Below are 21573 nucleotides of genomic sequence, written 5' to 3'. Positions count from 1 at the left end.
CCATGTTCTATTTGTGAAAGAAGCACCACCTTGAGTCATTCATAATATGAATTTAAAGATGGAAAAGCGAGCAAAAGAGAAACTGCAGCTGCTTCCTTGTAACTTTATTGCTACAAAACATCCACTGCACACACAAGGTCAAACCAAAAGGCTGCCTTGCTGCTCCCATCTGGAGAATTACCTAACTTGGGTGTTTGGAAGCATTCACAGCTCTAATCTCGCTTCAGGGAGCAACACCAAAATACCACAGTGTCCCTTGTATTCCCGGCTCACCATCCTTATGGCACCATTTAGGTCACAATCCTCAGTTCAGGAATCGCTGATCAGGTGCTTTCTACATGGCTATTTTGGCAGAGGTACACATGCCTTTCTTTTGTAAGCAACTTTGAGTCAAAGCTGCTTCAGAACTGATGACAGCAGAGAAGTTAAATGCTTTAAGCATGTAAAACCTTCTTATATTTAAAACTGTGCTCCGGAATATCCCACTGAAGAAGTACAGATCATTCCACGATGAAGGTTTAGCTTTAAAGTACATTTGTGCTCTACAGAAATACAACTACACTTTGATCCAAAGCAGCACCACCGTGGCATGAGACGCTAAAAGACAACCCTTATTCAGTAATAGATCCCATTTATCAAATGAACACTCATTTATATCAAGCTGGCTCTTTCCAAGGCCAAGTCCCTCAGTGCTGGCTTGCTGTGACATTTGGAATGCCCTAGTTTAAAACTGAAATGGAGCCAGCATCTGTTCCCAATGCAGAGCACATGTTATCTTGCACTCTAAGTGCATTTCAAAACCACTCCTGATTTTTCAGGGTAGAGTTTACGGGTTTCTGAAGTAACTCCACGAAAAGATGGCAAGTCCAGTTCTTCTGTATACAGTTTATTTTGCTCAAACTCTACATCGTTATCCAATATAACTTCTGATCCACACCTCAACAGGCTGTTTTTTCAACAACCAGAATTCTCCATCTACCACACAGTAAGCAGGACTACACACAATATGCACCGAATTAACTTTCATCGAGGTACGTTAAAAATCTTGAAGATGAATTAAAATCCTGAAAATAATTTGTCAGCTGTATGGGCTGACAGTGGCCCCATTTTATAGTCACTCAAACTGTGACACAGGAAACTGAAGCAATTTATCAAAGGAAAGAGTGAACCAGCAGTGCTACCAGAAACCAAATCCATCGGTGTGACCTCCAGTCCTTTGAACAAGGCCCTGAGTTATATTTCTTTATTGTTCTGTACTACTGTATAAATGCCAAAAAATTATAAATCCTGGCTCTACCAATGTTTAAAAGAATACCTTTCAAGTGACTATGAACAACTACTTTACTATGGTTTAAGTTCAAAACAGGTTAACCTGATTTTTTCTCTGCTCTTAATGATACATCACACAGTCTGAAAGTTTGAACACTACAGAGAAAACACAAGATATTTTAGTGTCTCAGAAGAGACTTACCATTTTAATACGTAAGAGCTTTGCTACTAAACACCCAGCATCAAACAACTTGGTGTTAATCAAGCTGGTAACTCAAATCCTAAGACAGGCTTAAGGAATGAGCTTTATGTGTTAAGAAACACAAAACCTTCAGCTCTCAACACTAAGACAGAAACTACAGAAGATGGGATGCTATGCCCTCAATTACAATCCAGCAAGCCTGTAATATCTCATGGTGAATATATTGATACAAAATTTGACCTCAATTAAAACCCACAAAAAAAAAAAGCAGCTCAGCAATGTTTTATACATTTTAGGGTAATTAAAAAGCATTTTGAAAAATACTCCTGCTTAGGTTTGCTTCTGCTGTAACATCAGATAAGATTTGTTTGCATTTGTGGCAAAGGCTGTAATTAAGTTGCAAACACATTTCAGATATCAAGAGTGTTCACTCTTGAATATAAGTTCCCATTGGGCTCCAAAACTCCAATGCTACAAGCTACAAGCATTTGAGCTTTAAACCAATGTGTTTAATTTCTGTTTGATATTTACCATGTTTTATCATGCCCGAAAGATACTCAACACTTAAAATCCAACTGTATTAATATCAATTGTTTAATGTGTTCTCAGTGACAAAAATGTGGCATAAAGTACAACTCCCTGTCTCAAAGGAGGCATTTTATCTGTTCTTTCCAAGCACTAGTTGTCAGGTGAGTGTGCTGTGCTGACTAGTGCTAAGTGGATTTCATTCACAAGTACACCATATTCTGACAGCTCTCCTGCCCCCTCACACTGCCCATAGTAAATTCTTCTGTATTGTTCCTGCCACAGATTGCAGCTGAGCAGAAGGTAAAACAGGTGTGGTTTTGCAACAGGAGAAAAAAATGCCAGTTTTCAGCAATTTTGATATTTACTGGATCCCTTAAAGTAGTCCAATGATCATATACAAACGGCTCACTGAGATAAAAGGTACTTGAAATTTTTATATTATGTCACGAATATTTCTAATTTCTACAGAGCAGAGGACAAAATTCATTATTCATGTGATAAAACAAAGAGAAGCTGTATCTATGTAAAAGACAACCAAAGGCAAAAAGATAACACGTACCACCTTACACTTCTCAACACAAAACTACCTGAAACAGCTCAAGTGATTAACTGGATCCAGGGTTAACCACATGCAAAAGGTTTCTTCTGTTTTCTCCACCAGCACTAAAATATGTCTCCCAAGGAAACACCTCAAAATTCTGAAACAGATGGCAACACAGAACAAGAGTCATCATATCAAGAAAAATACACTTGAGCCCTGCTTTCTTCTCATCAAAAGAATCAAAGGAGGCTTCCACTAACTGAAGGCAAAAAAGGAATATTATGCAGAATGTTGCAAGTCAGAGTAAAGAGCATTACTGTAGGTTTCAACATGTTTTTGGAAATTCTTTTTGTTGACTTTGAAAAGTCTTCATCTGAAACTGTTACGTGGAACAGCAATGTATGTGGAATATTTTCTTATAAAAATGATATCAACGTAGTAACCCAGACAATCCTTAAAATGCTGGGAAACACCCATCAGGTACGTGTTCTCAAGCACTACCTATCTGTGTAACACCCCAGGTTAATTAGGAGCTCCACTTTCCAGCAAGAGAAGATGATTCCAAGGAGCTGGAACAGGGGGATTGTTCTGCCCCAGCACAAAAGTCTGAACCGCTCACGGCAGAACCGCGATCTGTCGCCTGTGAACTCTCACACAAAACGAGTCCTGGGGCGTGGAAAATCATAGCAGAAGGAAAAATTACTGGAATCTGCTTTTAAGAGGAGCACATTCCTAGCAGGCATGTCCAGGCTGAAGAGGTGTGTGTCCAGTACTGCTGCCAGTGCTTCCATTACCTCCAAGTGTCCGGGAGAGGCTGCTGATCCTCCCGGTCAGCCACCAGGACCACTCACACCAATTTTGGACAAAGGTTCTGGGATAAACAAAAGCCTACTATTTAAAGTTGTTTAAGCTCACTGGATACTCATTTTTAAACAGATTAAGTGATTATACAGGAGCTTACCAAGGTATCTAAAGAGACATGTCTTCTAGCAAAAAAAACCAAGCAGGGCCTGCCTTTCCCACAAGGGTGTCCCAGTGAAAACGAGAACCTGGACACAGGGAACTGACTTAAAGCATTTACCATTCTGCACACCTACCTAATTAAACATACCATTCAATCCTGAGTACTACAGGCACTGCACACTGCTGGGTTTGGGGGAACATGAGAAATTATAAATAGAGATTTAGGTACCACAACAGATACAGGTCATAACCCCGTAAGATTCCAAGTGTAAACACTTGGAATTTGCCCAGGATTACAGTTTGAAGAAGACAGATGATGTCAAAAGTTGAGGTCAAGTAGAAAGCTGAGTCTTGCTGGTAGATAACTATTAAGTTAACACTGTGACATAGGTTAAATTATCATTGAGCATTTAAAAACAAATAGGAAAAAAAAACCCCTTGTTCTTAAAAATTACACTGCTTGTTGCCTTAAACATCCTAGATGACAAAATAACCCTATTGTTTAACCCAAGGGACTCCTTTTCCACTGAAGAGAGTTTTCAGGACATAACAGTGTTTCTAAAATAAAAAGAAATTGAAAAGGAACCACATTTTTCCTCATTTCCAGGGAAAGGTAAATAACAGGAACACATCACAATACCAGTAAAAACAAAGCCATGTAACCTAAGTAGAGAGGTGGGTTTGGTTTAATGGTTTAATTTCTGTGTTGGTTTTAGATATAAAGGTTTTAATTTCTATATCAGTGAAGGTTCATAATTTAGTAAGTGTTGAATAAACGTCACTAATGATTCTGAACACATTCAGTTCACAGGGAAGAGAAGGATAGATCCTCATCTAACTCATGATATCTACTAAGTAGAGAGCAGTCAGCATTAATGACACATTCAACTTCCCCAGAGGAAAGGCCGCAAATCCTTGCAGAACAAAACGAGGGAAAAGGGGGGATATTAAAATTCACTGCTGTGACGCAGATCAGACTCACGATACTCGCGTTCAATATTTAACGATTCAACACACGCTAAAGCATCTGGGACATGTCTGAATCAGCAACTCACTAAGCCCCAAAGACATGAAAACAGTAAGACTTGCACTTAAACTGTGAAAAATCGACCTTTGTTTGAAGGCTGGCCCACTTTGTGTCTGGACTGATCTTTTTCCTTACTGCTGGGACAGGACTAGTCTCAAGTGTCAACAGGTTCTTGATACATGATCAGTTATATCCCACCAGACTATTTTGGGGACATTCAAGGATAGAAGATCAGAAATCACATGCAAAGACACAAGAACTCATAGTATTGCAGTGCAACAACTTAAAAGAGACCGAACACAGATTTGTTTAATGGCCTACCCTAATGCAGTTAATGGAAGCAATCCAACTGGAAGAAGGATACTGGGTGGGAGGCGGTATTAAAATAAATAAATAAAAGAAAGAGATCTAAAGGATCTCTCACATCACTGCCTCATCCTGAAATACAAATCCAGTACACGTTGTACACGACTTGTTTTTGCAGCAGGAGACAGCTTTCATGTAACCAAAGCTCATTATTAGAAGATCAAGGTACAACTTAACTACAGAGCTGTCTGAAACACTCAGGATCAAGACACAGGCAGTTATTTACAAAGCAAGCACATTCCTGGTACAAAGATTGTCTTTAATAGCACACAATGTAAATTCGATGAAATATTGCAATCAAAAATGAAAATATGTTTGAAGTGCACACAAACCTCTGCAGTTTCCAGCTGTTTGCATGAGAACACTGAGGCTCCAAAGAATATAAAGCAAATACATTTGCATCCTGAGACTAATTCAAATATAATAATTATACATGCAAGGCCTACAACACACTCACACTTCTTGGCAGCCACTAACACACATGATTAATGTTCAGTGCACAGACATTACACGTAAGGTTAATCCCTTAAAATCAAAAAGCACAAGTACATCTGCATACTTCAGCCCATTTCAAGCAAAACTGCAAAAACACAAAATGCCTCTTCAATTTTTGAGGGACGGAAAACAGCAATCTCAAACAGCTGTACCAATTTTTGATCATTTCCTTCCAGCTGAATGCAAAGCCAGAAATCCACCTTCTGTTAATGTTGTTGTCATATGTCAAAATCAAACAGCAGCAAAAATTTTGGTCATTTATTAAATTAAAACATCAAAACTCAATAAGTTAATTGATAACAATATCTGATCTACACAGTAGTATTAAAAAAAAAAAAGAAAAGGAAAAAACAAAACCCCAAAACCAAGTTTCTGCAAACTAGTGCCACTGAAGAACATAAAAGTGTGATCTGTAAGGGTCTACAGTTTTTTACAAATTGATGTTAGTACATAAAAAGCAGAAACTGTACTCCCATCAATCCCCAGCATCCTAAAAACAAACACTGGAATTTATTCTCTTTATTCAGGACAGAGTGACAGAAGGCACCGAGTAATCCCAGATCCTGCATGTATTTTTTTTAGAAAAGAAAATACCTAAAAATTATCATCAACATGTTGTCACAGAAGTAGCAAAATTGGACAACACTGAGGAGACAAAAGTAGTAGCACAAACAGTATCAATTAAACCACAAAACACACAGGAAAGACGTAACTGAAAAAAGGTCAATGATATTAACTACAAGCAAAGATTTCCGAGATAATAGCAAAACAAGCTATCAAATTTACTTAGAGGTCCAAATTTACTTGCAGGTCCAACTGGCTCCTGCACCTCCACCTCCATAGCTCGGTTAGTCTACAAGGGAAATAATCCTAAAGATAACAGAAGGCTGATTAGACTGAAATTAAAACTAAGTATTCAGCACTCAGGCACCAGGAATACTCATCCAACCTTATCCTCCCTCCAGCTCACATCTCTTTCTGGTCTTCTGCTATGTACCAAATTATAACCACCCAGCGTTGATTTGTTCCCTTGTCCAGATGATTCTCCTATGCTATGCTTTTATTTTCCTTTACTGATATTAAAGCATTTAATCTGGGTGTATTTATTATCTGAGGTGATTTACTTCGAAGTAGAGGAAAAAAAAATCATTAATCTTGTATGCTGGGATCAGCCCTAACATCTTTTCCCAAAAGCTGTTTGAGATGTACACATTGTGCCTTTCTGTTCCTCGGGACCAATTTAAACGAGATAATATCAGGGAATTCGTTTCAGACACAGTCTCTTTATTAAACTCCTCCAAATTCAATTTGTTATCAACAGGTCCCGATGACACATTGTTCTTGGAATTGCTCATCTGTAATTTTTTAAGGACTGTAGTCACTAAGTCTTGCTTTTATTAACAGGGGAGGGAAAAAACTCCAAACATATCCAGTTTAAGGCAATACTTGATCAGTGTACTCTCTTGTGTTTATTTCAATTAAGAAGTAACATCTCTTTTCTGCAATGCTCTTATATGTCTTAAACTTTTCTACACAACCAGTGAAAATCCAATGACTGTACCAAATTTCCTGCTTTCCTCATGTTTCCTGCCTCCTTCCAAAATTAGATCGAGCATGTTAAAGATGTCTCACAGATGTATTTTCCTCTAATTCATTTATTACACCGTGAATTTCAATTCTGACTCTGCCTTTTTCTATTATTCAGAAAACATCTCTGATGAAAAAAATCTGAAGAAGATATAGCTGAGCTATATCTTTCCCAAATCTTCAGTCAGTCCAGTTTCCCACTTGGTGTGTGACAGAATACATCACTGCAGAACTGGTTTCTGGGCACACACTGAAGTGCAGTGGAAAATGATGCACATCAGGAAGTTACACTGTTTACATTGAAACAGCAGATTTGTGTCCTCATAATCAGGCAATCAGGCTAATTTATAATGGTCCTTCTTCAAGCAGAAGTTAATTTGATAGACTTGTAGAAGAAAAATATAACATAAACCCCCTCTAGCAGTTCTGGAGCTTAGCTGTGACAGATGAGTGTTTTTAACTCACGTTGGAAGAGAAAATTAATACAGGAGGTTTAGGAGGTTACATTTAGAAATGTAACAGTCCACCTGAAAATAACTAAACATCAAAGGTATTATGCAAAGAATTAAAGAAGAAAGGTTGATTAAATACACTGTGACCATTGCCAAGTCTGCAAGAGCACCAGCTACAAAGCTGATCATAGCAAAGCTGTCTAACCCTTCTTACTCTGCGTTATTTTCAAAGACCAAGACACCACATGTTCAAATATAGCTGGAGCAAAAACTGGGCAAAACAGCACCTCTCTTTCTGGTTGTTCTCCCTAGCGTTCCAGTTTCCATTCTGCTGGGTTTTGTGTTTGTTTGTTTGTTTGTTTGTTCAAGAAAAGCAAAAGAGAGAATGAAAGTTTACAGCACTTTAAGGAACTGACTTCACTCTCACACCCAGGGCAACATATTTTAGGAAGAACCAAATTCTATCTACATTCCACAAACCACTACTGGTTTTATAAACTAATATGTTAATGAATGTGACACAGTCAATATCAAAACTAATAAGTTGTCCATGCATGTAAACAGCTGCACTCGCCTGTTTTTCCTGTTTTTCAACCCTGCCAGTGAGCCGGGCAATCAACTTACTTTAAAACTCTAATTAGTTTTGCTTTCACTATGGTTCATCTCTGTAAAGAGGGGGAACTACTGAAACCTAAGTAGTTCCCAGTAAGTTCTCCCTACCTACATAATGTATTCACAGCTGTCTTTTTAGTAAGAACTGTTGAAACTTTACAAAATTTGACCTCGATGAACCTCACTACTGGTTTTCTTGCAGTGAATTTGTACATTGCAAACCTTCCCCCAATCTTAAATAACAGGATGATAAAAACTTAGTAAGATGTGAAACAATCTTTAAAGAGGGGGGAGTGGAAGCTCAGACATCACAGTTCTATCTCTAAGATATCTGGTAAGCTTAAAAATTTCACATCACACGAAAAGAAGATTTCAGAATATAGTATGTGAACAGGGATATCACAGATTGGGAAGAACTGATTATTTTGATATTTGCTTCCATTCTATCAAGCACCACAACTTCCAACTCCAAGCTAAAAACCAGCATCAGTTCCTCTCTACAGACTATTTTAGACTGGCAGACTTTCTCTGGATAACCTGCTATGTCAGATAAGAAAAATAACAAACAAACAAACAAACAAAACCCCCAAAACAAACTAACAAAAAAAGGAAAAGAAAAGGAAAAGTCTTCATTGTTCCTACTGGCTAAACAGAGCCACTCTCACCAGCATGACCCTTCACAGGAAAGCAAATAAATACAAATAAATAATACCATCACATTAAATACTTCAGGGAAATTATGGATCCCTTCTTTCTTGCAACAAACCCATGCTGCCATTTCTCCAGTCAAATCATTATATGCTGTATTTAATCCACATAGAGGCCTTTTATTGTGCTGGCACTGAGCACTTCCCCTGTTATGAGAACCTACAAGTCCACGAGTCACTGAAAGAACGATGCAAAATTGCAACAAAGGTTCTGAGAGTCTTCTGAAAGTATCGCTGCTGATAATTACACTTGCCAGTTTCAAAGCAGAACTTAAGTGCTTCACTAATTTAAGTGCTACAGTTTACTATCAATGTTTTCCAGTGTAAAAGCAACGTGATGTTTTTAACAACTGCGAGTCCACCGATACCCAGTTTTCATCGGTGACCCAGCAGCAGGACTCCTCCCACGAGCACTGGGCTAAGAGGACGCCCAAACTGAATCCAAGAGAAGAGTTACTGACAGCCCTCCCTGAGGATTGGCTTTCTCTGGAGACTTCAGATACAGACACAAGCACTGTCTGAAACTGAGACTAATTAGCCTACAAATGCTGAAGAAAACGTAGCTAACAGACACATTGCTAAGACCCACATTCTCCCTCTCACCACAGCGGGAATTCTCACCAAGGGACAACCTCTGAAGGACACGTCCCAGGCACGCTTGTATTGCCCCACCTTCACGAGGTGTTTCTGTGGAACTCCGTCCAGAACTGACTAGGATTCAGAGCAATTATTTAGGGATCCTGCAAAATCAGACAGGGTTTTGCAAGGACATAAATTCTGCGGGTGAATTACCCACAGGGAAAGGTACAATGCGATGCACACATCCTTCCTGGAGCAGCTGTTTTCGAAAGCTGAAAGGGGCTATAAATAGAGTGTCACTTGATTGCCAGTTCACATGAAACTAAAACACGGAGTAAATAGGAAACAGCAATTAGTTCTCAGATGTCTTCCTTCAATACAGTCTCGCTTTCAATATTTCTGGTACTTTGCACCGCAGCATAACACTATGATTTTATCCTAATTAATGTTTCACTATGCCATCACCATCCACACAGACACCTCTTCCCTCCAACACACTGTGAACTGCATTGGTAGTTATGGACTTGCTATAAAGGTTCTCATCTGATTTGGTGGCTGAAAAACAGCAGCAGACAATGAAGATATACATAAACTTCTTAATTTTGTACTGACATCCATAATGGCTTTGACAAATTTACTAAAAAAAAATCCACCCAAACAAACAAAAAGCAAAAAAAAAAAATGCACGTGGGCAGTGCCTCAAGTCTCCCAATACTATTTCTAAGTCAAAATGAAATGCTTGACTTGCACTTGTTCTGTCAGTCACACTGCTGAAACGTTATTAAAAAAATTATGAATAGGAAGAAACCTTCCTTCCCGTTCAGATCAGGGAGCAATGACCAACAACCAGGGCTACCCATCCAAACAACAAAGCTTCTACATGGAACTGCCAAAGTCTGAAAGGGAAAAGACCCACATATACAGTAAACTACAAAAAGGCACAACAATGGGCCTGTTGTCTTGTAAGTCTGCACACAAGCAACCACACCTGGTTTATTAAGGCCATAAACACCATTTTGAGCAAAAGTGCAGTGGCTCCATAAGACAAGCACACCATGTACCAACCCCTTCTTTAAAAGCAGGAGTCAGTAAGGACTGAGTATCTCCTGCCACCTCCGGCATGGATCTCAACATAATTCAGTGGGAAGGCTCTCCCAGGTCCTATTTTCTCAAGGCAATAAAGCTACTGAAGTTGTTTAGGTTAAATGAAAAACAGTAAATGCGAGACCTTAACCTTAAGCCACCAGAGGAATTTTGTTCTTAGCTAAAGTTATGTACATTTTATTGGAGCAGCATCCAGAAAAGAGATCTTAGTAAATCCAGGAGGATGATTTCAACTGATCAAATCTTAATACTTCAGCTGTCAGAGACACAATCATGCAATATCAAAAGAGAAAAGACCAAAAAGGTCTTACAGCGCTTCTTCAGAATCTGCACACTACGGTCCTAATTTCAACACTGAGCTTTTCTGCTCTGACTGGAGCAGAAAAAAAACCCAAACCAAACAAAAACAAAACTAAACAAAACCCCAACCCCCCCCCAAAAAACCCAAATTCAGTCAGAAGGACTGATCACTAAAAGTTAGGACAATCCTCAGCTAAGACTTGACCAAAAGCAGCTGTCGAGACATAACGAAAGTCAAAAGCAGTTAGACCATTAGGATTTTTTTAATTTTAGGGCTTCAAAATTCCTTTCCAAGGGACTTCTGTGCATGTGGGTGCTACAGACACACACACACACACACACACACATCCACACACACACACCCCCCTCGCTGGTGTGAAAACCAACCAGCAATGACCTTGATTTCCTTCGGTGGATTACTGAGTGCTCAGGGACCACGGGCAGAAAACTACCGAGTTAGGCTCGGTAATGTGATATCCCACCTTAAATTCCACCACGAAACAAGAGGAAAACCAATACCGTCCACGGTCAGAGACGCCTGGGAGGCACAAGAAGACACACGTTTTACAGCGCTGTAAATCAGCTCCATCTCGAGCACTCGGAGGTTTCGACTCAAAGGCAGGAATTGTTTTGCCACTCGAGCACAAAAGAACAACCCATTTTCCCTGGAGAGCTACCCCCTCCCTCCCCAAAAACCCACGGCGGCACTACGATGGATCGCCACACCTCCAAAGCCACGGGAATAAATATTGCGGAGTGGGTTTTTTTTAAATATTTTTGGTAACGTTTCGCACGAAACCTGCGCCATGACAAAGAACACACCGATAGTTCCTTCTACAGCACGGGAACGTCCCCGCGGCCTCGCGAACTGAAAGTAGCGCTGGGTTCAACTTCCAAAGTGGAAATAACCTGGATGGGGTGTGGGAGCGAGGGCAGTGCGGGGCTGGAGAGCCGGGGACACAAATCCCGGCTGGATCGGGCGGCACCGGGCGCGTCCCGGCTCCCGAACCCCCGGGAACACCCCGGGATCGCCCGCGCCATTATCCCACGGGCGTTCACGCGCTTTGTTCCCGGCAAACCCGGACCCTGCCCGGCCTCCGAGGGTGATCCCGGGGCTATCCCGAGCCGCCGCCGCCCAAGTTCCCCGCTGGATCCCCGCGTGCAACAGTTCCTCCGGGAAGCGGAGGGACCGCCGGGTCCTGGGGCACCGCCGGGGGTTGGGGCGGGGGACGGAGGTCCCGGAGCACCCCCGGGGTGGGATGGGATGAGTCGAGCGGAATGTTGGGGGGTGTCCAAGGAAACTTGGGAGCTGCGGGACAGCGCGGCCGAGGGGCGGAGCGGCAGCGCCGGGAAGGGGCTCCCGGCCCCCTCCTCACTTTCGCGGGGCGCCAGGAAGGGCTCCCACCCCCCGTCCCGCCCGCCCTTACCGAGGTAGTGCCTCCGCAGCAATCCGGGCTCCTCCAGCCCCAGGCTCCGCTTCTGCACGTCCCAGAGCAGGTGCGGGCAGCGCCCGCGGGACATGGCCCCGCGCGGTGTCGGGGGGAGCGGGTCGGTGATGGATCGGGATGAGGGTCGGGATGGGGGTCGGGATGGGGGTCGGGCCGATGGAGCGCCGGGACGGGCCGGCGCGCGCGATCACCATGGGAACCGCCGAGCGGGCCCCGCGCGCGCCCCGCGCCCGCCGCGCGCCCCGCCGCCGACCGCGAGCCGGGGGGCGGGGCCGGCAGCGGGACACGCCCACCGGGCACGCGGCGGGACACGCCTATCGGGGGGGGAGCGGGGGCGCCGGGACTGACGCGCGTCTCGCGAGAGACAGTGACGTCACCCCGGCCCCAAGTGAGGTCAGGCGTAGGCGTGGCCGGCCGCCGAACCGGCTCTCTGGAGTCAAACCGGGGCGAAGCCTCAAGGCCGCCATCTTGGATTTGGGTTTATTAAGGTTCCACCGCACCGGCCATCTTGAGCGGGAGAGTGAAGCCGCCCCGCCGGCGGCCATCTTTGAGCCGGGCGCCGGTGCCCTTCCCGCGGGCGGACGGCGCGCCAGATCTCCTCAGGGGGCGGGGCCAGCCCGCTCAGCCAATGGCTCTGCGCTCAGCGCCCCGCCCCGCCCCACCCCCTGCGGGGGCAGCCAATCAGCGCGCGGGACCGGCGGGGGCGCGGCCGGCGGGGGAAGGACGCGCAGTCGGTCCCCGCTGTCTCCGCGGTCCCCTTTGGTCGCCTCCGTTCGGTCCCCGCTCGCCCCGCTCGTCTCGCCATGGCCGCCGCCGCCACGGGGCTCCGAGCCTCCTACCACCGCCTGCTCGACCGCATCGAGCTCATGCTGCCGCCGCGGTTCCGGCCCTTCTACAACCACCCGGCGGGTAACGCGCGGGGGGTCACCTTGGGCGGGGGGCGGGAGCGGGGACGCGGGTGCGGTGGCTCCGCTCCTTAACGGGGACGTGGATGTGTCTGGGAAGGGGAAATACAAAAAGGCGGGCGCCACACGAGTGGTCCCATCCGGGTGTCGCTGTCACGGCGCTCGCGGGGAGCGGCGGCGCTGCCAGAGCCCGTCCCGGGGAATTCGATGCTTCCAAAGGAGCCTGGAGGCCCCCGCAGCCAAGTGGATGTGCTGAGGAAACAGAATGGAAAATAGGCTCGTGGAATCACGGCATGGTTCAGGTTGGAAGGGACCTTAAAGAGCATCTCGTTCCAACCCCCCTGCCAAGGGCAGGGACACCTCCCAGCAGACCAAGGTGCTCGGAGCCCCATCCAGCCTGGCCTTGGACACTTCCAGGGACGGGGGAGAGCGCTGACAGGGCTGCTGTGGGTAAGGAATTTCCCTGGAATGAGCTCCCCTCGCCTGACCTACGACTTGCCTTTGCATGAGCAAACAGGGGAGACTGTGTTATTAGGGAGAAGCCTCTTGTAAAATGATCTCCTTCGGTGCCATTTAGGTGGTGTTTGTCCTGTAAACAAACTGTCGGGCAATTGAAAGCAGTCCTCGATAAAATCCTGGAATTCTATAGGCTGCTGTTCCCACTGTTTCCTGTCTGTGGGATAGGCATCCTTGACTCTTGACCCATCTGGAATATGCACTGTGAAAATGGACTTTGGCTTTCAGTCTGTCCTCTTGAAACGGTTCTTTCTTGGGAGGAAAATTGTTTCTCTACAGAAATCACAAAGAGTGAAAAAACTGCAGTTCTCAAAATGTTTGGCTTATACTGAATACACTAGGCCAATATATTTAATACTAATGTATTTTTATATATGAAAAGCCAATATATCCAACACTTCCATTGTAAAGGTGCTGAGAGACACGTTCAATCTGTGAGAAAAGCAGATGGAAGCTGCTTTTATTGGATACAAGGCACAGAAAGCACTGGGAATATTTGTGTTCCTTGTTCATCAGACCTGCAGTAGTAACTGAATAAGGCTTTGGGGGTTCTTTTGCAGTGCTTTTCACTTCATGGAACTGCCCATGGGCCACTTTTGTTCACCACCATAACGTTGTAATTAATAAATCCTTTTTCATGGACTCTTTGTGTGTGTGTATGTATGTATGTATATGTATATATACATACACACACATCTATCTGCATGAGAAAAGCCCTAAGCAGGTCCTGAAACTGAACCTTTGCCACTTCTGATTCAGCTCTGAACATCTTGAAGGTGTGTCTGTGAGAAAGTTATGCAATAGGTGTCACTCTGACTAGGAAAAAAAAAAAAAAGTAGGTTAAAAATGAAAGGCTGGCATTTTATCTCTGGTGATATCCTGATTTCTAGTCTAATTTAGGAATATAAGTGTCATTGTCGTGGAATTATGAATCACTTGTGAGGGATGGAGAATGTGCTTTCTTCTTTCCTGGCACAAAGAAAGCTTCCAGCGAGATAATTGATGCCTGGTCTGAAAATCTGTTTCTTTGGCTGGCACTGCTGGAGGACAGTGGAGGGCCTGGCACACCAACTCCCCAGGCTGCCACAGGAAAGCCTGGGCTCAACTTGTCCCCCCTCCCCTTTGGCCTTTTGGGTTCACTTTGCCTGATTAAACCAAACTTTTCAGCACAAAGACTTCTTGCATTTAATTAGAAGTCATAAATCCTATAAACTGGTCACACCTGTGATATCCAGGTGAGCCTCTGCTATTCCCCCTGCTCTGATATGCTGCTGTCGAATTCCTCCTTGAGAAATTCTGGATGTCAGGATCAGGGAAGAGCTTTCCCTGGCTGGGTGCTTGCTGGAGTGCTTCCAGGAGAGGTGTTCTGCTCCAGGCAGATTTGAAAGTATTCCCTAATTACCAGCTTGGATTGGTACCTTCCCTTTGTACCTTCTTGCACTGTTTCTTACTTCTGTAGTCAGCAGTTTTAAACGATCAAGTTATTTATCTATTATTAATAAAAATTAGCGTCAGTCTTCTTGAGAACTTTAGTGGCTGTTTATGGGATGTCAGTTTAATAATTTATACTCACCCCACATTCTCTAGTACTCCAAATCTGAATTTGTCTTTTAGAATAAATTAAATGATAGGGATTAAAGCCGTTTACAGAGGGCCTCTGTGAGACTGATTTGTAACAATCTGTATTTGCAGCCTGATACTGCTACACTGAGCAGCTGCCTAAGAGAACAGCAACTTAAGTTTGTATCTTTAAGGGATAATACTGTATTTATTCAGCAATATTAGATAAAAAGTAACATGCTAGTAGTTATTAACTGCGGCGTGAAGCTTGATCGCAAGCAGCGTGGGTTAAAGAGGGCTTTATACAAAGCAGCCAGGCCAGTTTTTGTGGCTTTCTGCCCTGCCCTTTTGAGGTCCTAGTTGCCTTTAGAGCAGGTGATATTTGTGACACTCTTATCCCCCCAAATTATGAGTTGCTTCACAGGTGCCTGCTGTAGAAACGCAGCGGTCACATTTTCCCCATGTCACAGTTTTAAACTTGAGGGTGCTTAAAACAGTGCAAACAGTCGCTGCAAGGTCTTTTTAAGGCTGAATTGTTATTGAAAAAGTAGCTCACATAAAAAGCAAGCAAAGTGATTACTCATATATAACGTGTTTGACACCTGTTACATGTTACAGTGAAAACTTGGCTTCATGTTGGATGTTCCCAGAGTGGTGAACAGTGGCACACTGAGACCTAAACCCCGTGTTCTGATGGAACTGGAACCAGTGTCCTGACTGTCATCCAGTGCTTTGAGTCGTGGGCTCCCATTCAAGACTTGGAGCAGTACTCTTGGATTAATGATTTCTGGCATGGTTGTAGCCGTGGCTTTACACTGCTTTGTTTTAACCAACCAGTTGCCACTTTGGCAACACTGCAAGATACATGTATTTGTAAGAGAGCTGTTTTCCCCCAGACCCCATTGCATTGATTTTTCTCCCTTTCTCCTGGAGATTTTTAACTCTTCCTCCATAATCCTCCTTTGCCTCCTGGTAGATTCCTGGGGTGTGGGTTTGAAGCCTTATTTCTGCCAGGAAGACAAGGCTATTGAGAGGTACAGGTCAGAGAACACTCTCCTTGTGACACTTACTGCTGCTTCTATTTGTGATTTGTGCTCTCACTTGAACCATCTAATGCCTGTAGCGTGAAGAGGTGGACTGTGATTTCGGAAAGGAAGGAGGGACTGGCTTGTTACAGTCCTAGTAATAAAATATTTTTGAGTTTTAGTTTACAATATTCAGTTTGCAAAGATTTAAAATACTATTTCTGTTAGTCCAGCTGTAAAGGAAGTTTTAATCATTCTTTGGAAACTGTTTTCACTATTCCTAGGCCTTATCTTAACTCTTTTCACTCATAAATCAACTTTGCCTGCTCTGGTGTCCTCAGTTGCTTAAAAATGGACATGCAAAATCCTACTCACCTGTTGCAGAAGTGTGTGGCCTGATTACACAACTGAAGGTTGATGAACTATGGATATAAGGTGCTAGAGCTTGTACAGTGGTAGAAACTGTGCTAATACACACAATTCATTATTTAAAAAAGCCCCAAAACAACCCAAACTTACTGTGGGTATTAAAATAGCTACTGCATCTCACTGAATAATTTAACTTCTTTTCTGTTTCCTCCCCCACTCCCTCAGGTCCCAAGACAGTGTTTTTCTGGGCACCGGTTATGAAATGGGTAAGTATAAGATCCCAGCTGGTGTCTGGGTGTCAATCAGCAGCAATCCACTTGAGAAAGCAATAGTTTCCCAGCAGATATCTGAGCCTACAGAAAGATTCAGCACTGAGGTTCTAATTTTTAATATATGTGGAGGAACAAAATTAACCCTGGTAACCCAGAGCACAACATGCAGGGAGAAAATTCTTTGTGGAAAAACTGTACTTTTCACTGCAAGTTTCACAAAAGCTTTCTCTTGTGGAACACTAGCTCCAGGTAGGCATGAGCTGGCATAATGCAAAACTCCTAAAGCATGTATCTCTTCAGAGACTGAGGAATTTGAAGAGTATCTTATGGAAGCTAAATTCCTAGGCCTCCTAAGCTTGAAGGTAGGTTAAAGCATGTCAGAGTGCAAGGTAGTCTTGAGAAAGCAGAAGAAAAAGGCAGCTGCCATTTTGACTGTCAGTGGCTCTCTGCCTCCCGTGAGGTTCCACTTCCCACTTGGCTGCACCTCTGGGCTCTGTTTGTGCCCAGGTGAAGTGTTTGCCTCCTCCTAATTCGCTGTACTCCTCCTAGTTGTTGTATTGGCACAGATAAAACAAACCACCTCCAAGCCCACAAAGCTGTTTGATAACCAGCAAGGATGTCACCTGCTCTTGCTACTGCCAGCTGGTTCCTCACTTTGCCATTGTGAACTCCAGCTTTTCACAGGCCACAGGCCTTGCCTTATGGTCTAAGCTACAGCTTGGTTTCTTTGTCAGTCTAGACTGGAGCTGCAGTAACCGTGGTCAAACCCTCCCCTTCCTCAGAGGTTCTCCCTGAGCCTGAGCAGCAGGCTGGTGTCAACCACTGCCATGTCAAAAGAGCTGATACACAGCTGCCTTTTCTCTTGTGAGCACACAGAAATACTTCTCTAAGCTCACAGTGGGTGTCTCCACTGAGAAGTTAAAAAAGACTTTCCCTCCAGATGGTCAAGGCACATTTACTTCAGGTACCCAGGAGTGTTAAAAGTCCATCCCTCCCATGGCACCAGTCCCATAAGTGAGGCAGCACACAGGAGTCTCTTCCCTTGAAAACTGGTTTCTTGGTTGGAGCCAATGGAGTCCTTACTGGCAGTCATGGAATTAAAAGCATTAGGACTCTCTTATTTGTGGGATTTTGGTTTGGGGGGCTATTTTTGTGGATTTTTTTTGTGAACTCCTGTAACATGACTATGACATTATATGTCCAGTAGAGGGCAATAACACAACAAACAAATCAGGCAGTTTACTGCTAATATTGTCAAGTAGATCAGCCAAGCTCTTTCTCAGTTCACCTGGAAGTTTTCCACTTTTACTGAAATTATATTTAAAAAGAAGCACTTTTATCCCCTTTAAATGGAGCTGAGTGAAGACTATATGGTGTCAAACCTACATCTTTACCAGCAATATCTTAGCCTGAACCGTAGGAATAAGGGCCTTATTTAGATAAGCATCTACTTGTTGCTTACAGCAAAAAACCCCAGGTTTGGTTAAGAAAGCAGCTGTGCTAAAATTAACCTTGTTCTTGAATTAATAAAAAATTGCCACTGCCTGGGATTTTATTGCCAGCCAGTTGAAACCCTCATAACTGTGTCCTTATCCCTACCACAAGGGACTGGAAGTGGGTGGTGTCTCCAAGAGTCTAATTGCTCACAGAATGCATCCCATCTCCTGCATAATGCATGTAGCTGTGAAGCAACTTCCCCTTGTAAATCCCTTGACCCATTACAGGAGGTCCTGGACTGGTGCTCACTGAATTTCTCTTTACAGGGTTTGGTGTGTGCTGGACTGGCTGACATGGCCAGACCAGCAGAAAAGCTCAGCACAGCACAGTCTGCAGTACTAATGGCCACAGGTAAAGCCACAGTTACTCCATGTTTTTGCCATCTCTGAACCTGAATACAGTCCTTTCCAAATCCTCCATCAGCACTAATCCACTTCTACAGAAAGGCTTTAACTATAACATGCCAGCTCTCACTATTGCTGTTGGATGATAGTTCTGGGACAGCTGTACACTTTTTATCAAACCTGTAAGTGTTCTGTAATCATGTAACAGTTTTCTACATGTGTCTTAATTTGGAATTGCCCAGACCAAATTGCTAAGAGTTAGGACATGAGCTTCATCCCTTAAGTTACCATGAGACCACTCATTCCTCTAAGTGACCTCTTTTGCTTCAGATCAAGTAATTTTGAAATCAGGCCAGGATATAGTGACTTTTTTTAAACAGACTTTAGGGATTAAAGAATGGTAGGGTATTTACACCAACTGGAAAGAATCTGCAAGTGTTACAAGGAATTGGAAGCAGTGGTACATGGACTACTGCACTGCTGTCTGCCAAGAACGTTCACACTGGCAGAAGCAATAGTCTGTAATGACCTCTAAGATCATTGAATCCAACCAATAACCCAGCACTGCCAAACTCACCACTAAACCATGTCCCTAAATGACACATCTACACAACTTATGACTCCACCACTTCCCTGGGCAGCCTGTTTCGATGCTGACAACCCTTTCAGTGAAGATGTTTTTTCCTGATATCTGATTTAAACCCCGTCAGTACAACTTGGGGACATTTCTTCTTGTCCTGTCTGTCACTTGTTCCCTGAGAGCAGAGCCCAAACCCCACCTGGCTACAACCTCCTTTCAGGGAGTTGTAGAGAGTGATAAGGTCACCCCTGAGCCTCCTTTTCTTCAGGTTAAACTATCCAAGCTGGACATACTACAGCAAAATACCACTACCCTGCAACTGTGCTGGAGAATTAAGGTCTCTGCTCTGTAGAGTACAGAGATTTTCGTTTGATATTCAGACTACGATTGACCTTACTGTCTAGTTATTTTGGGAAAATGCAGTACATACCTGTAGCCATCTCAGTGGCACTTGCTGCACTTATCACTGAGAAACAGGTAATTATGAAAAAAGCAGTTGTCTAACATGAAGTTGTAAAACTCGTCTACTTAAACTGGCCCACGTATCAGTCTCCAAACTTAGGGAAATGTCCAAGTATTTTGCTTTAAAGGATTAACATCTTTAAACCTTCCATTTGATTCAACAGGCCTTATTTGGTCACGATACTCTCTAGTTATTATTCCTAAAAACTGGAGTCTGTTTGCTGTGAACTTCTTTGTTGGCTGTGCCGGTGGCTCTCAGCTCTTCCGGATATGGAGGTAGGTGTTAAGAAGGGCTTCTCCACATTCCCTAACTGAGCATTCAAACCACCTCTTCTTAACCAGGAGTTCATAAATGCTGCCAGCCCCAATGTCAGTGCATCAGACAAGAGGAACTGTATGCTTAATTGAACACTGCACAACTCTTTTGCTACGTTGTTAGTTTTCCAGTTCAGTCGGAGGGAAGATTTAAATAGCTTCAGTCCAACTAGAGCACATGTTAAGGAATGCTCCATGTAAGCTGCAGTTTCTGGGTCTAAGGCATTTAAAAGCTGTGGTTCTGACTGACAAACAGCCTAGACTTCATCCTCATAAGCTGTGCACTTCTATCAGCTTTGAGCATTGAATCTTGTCAGTTCCAGCTGCATCAAAGGATTCTTAAGCAGAGCAGCACTTTTCAATTTTTTTTTAATTATTTCTTGAAGGAAACTTTGGAGTTTTCTGGCTTCAGGACTGGCCAGGAATGCAGCAAACTTAGCTACTTTGGAACTTTTTACATTAATTAAGCTATCCTATGCTGAGTTTCCACCCTCAAGCCCATTGTAATTTTAAACCTCCTCTGCTGAACAGATTGTTAGGAAGACACTGTTATTGTAACTATTCTATTCTTAGTCTGTGCTCTTTTATTTTTTTTTCCTATAGGTATAATCAGGAGCTAAAAGCAAAACAACAAGAGCAGCTGCAGTAAAGAGATGCTTAACCTAACAGGTCAAATCTAACAACGCACAAACCCATCCCCATGGGACCCAGCTTCACTAATTTTAATGTGCTTTTCCTCAGAGAAAAATCAAAGAGGAAATTTAAATGCCTAGAGAGCAAATGTTTTCTAAGTGCAAATAACAAAAGTATCACCACACATTTAAATAAAGGGCGACCTTTTAAATCAAAGCAAAACTGTGTGTTTGTATTGTCTCTTTAAAGAGACACTGACTGTGGACTGTGCCTGGAATGAGTTGCTGGGTCTCACCTTATCTGACTCCAGGAGTGACAGCCAGAGCCTCAGAATGAAGTGATCTTTCCTGTCACACTCAGACCTGGGCAGGGGTTTACCACACTTTCAGAAACCAGCAGTAGCATTCATATTTCGTTCCCTGTGATGCTCTTCCCTGGTAGCTAAGGACATTCTTTTCAGCTTCAGTTATGTGTATCTTCATTTGTTTCTCAGCCACCACTGTCTCTAACAAAAGGAGAACAAACTAGTATGTGCCACTGGTGTTTTAGCTTCTGTCATCCTTTATAACTCGAAGCAGAAGAGCATTGCATTGAAGTACCAGAGCTCAGGAATTTATATCCAGGGGAGAAGATGACAGGGACCAGGTAGCTTCTTCAGGATTGAGCTTTCATGAAAATGAATGCCTTGAAACACTGGAGTTTTGCAAAGTCCTATTTTATGTCTCTCTCCACCCCTACTCTCCCCTAGCCTCATGTGAGTTACCACTCCAGCATGGCAGGGGTGGAAAGGAACTGCACCTTGCTGTGGCACCGATGGTCCCCTCCTTTTTCACTCTTTGTACAATGTTATGTTATCCTGTGCAAAGCATCTGTGCAGGACGCTCCAAGGAAAGAATTTCCATTCTTACAAGGCAT

General features: G+C 43.5%; 2 protein-coding genes across 8 annotated transcripts in view; one reads left to right on the top strand and one right to left on the bottom strand.

Annotated features, from left to right (window-relative positions):
- DCAF6 (DDB1 and CUL4 associated factor 6) overlaps positions 1–12290 on the bottom strand; it is an 81666-nt gene extending 69376 nt beyond the window's left edge. For 6 of the 7 annotated variants that reach the window (XM_017830728.1, XM_017830729.1, XM_017830730.1 and 3 more), the window contains exon 1: positions 12160–12289. In XM_017830728.1, the coding sequence (XP_017686217.1) occupies positions 12160–12253 (94 nt within the window). In that variant the 5' untranslated portion in view covers positions 12254–12289. Of the gene's footprint in view, positions 1–12159 lie in introns of all 7 variants that reach the window. The other variant, XM_017830727.1, reaches the window with a different exon arrangement.
- Positions 12291–12877: 587 nt separating this feature from the next.
- Positions 12878–20874, top strand: MPC2 (mitochondrial pyruvate carrier 2). Its single transcript, XM_017830751.1, has 5 exons — positions 12878–13089; positions 16781–16821; positions 18591–18675; positions 19875–19986; positions 20629–20874. Exons 1-5 carry the CDS (start codon positions 12984–12986, stop codon positions 20672–20674), a joined length of 390 nt encoding a protein of 129 aa, XP_017686240.1. The 5' UTR covers positions 12878–12983; the 3' UTR covers positions 20675–20874.
- Positions 20875–21573: the final 699 nt, after the last annotated feature.

The sequence above is a fragment of the Lepidothrix coronata genome, unplaced genomic scaffold (assembly GCF_001604755.1).
Source record: "Lepidothrix coronata isolate B3197 unplaced genomic scaffold, Lepidothrix_coronata-1.0 Scaffold183, whole genome shotgun sequence".
In the NCBI taxonomy this organism is placed as follows: Eukaryota; Metazoa; Chordata; class Aves; order Passeriformes; family Pipridae; genus Lepidothrix; species Lepidothrix coronata.
This window is presented reverse-complemented; position numbering and strand designations above follow the sequence as displayed.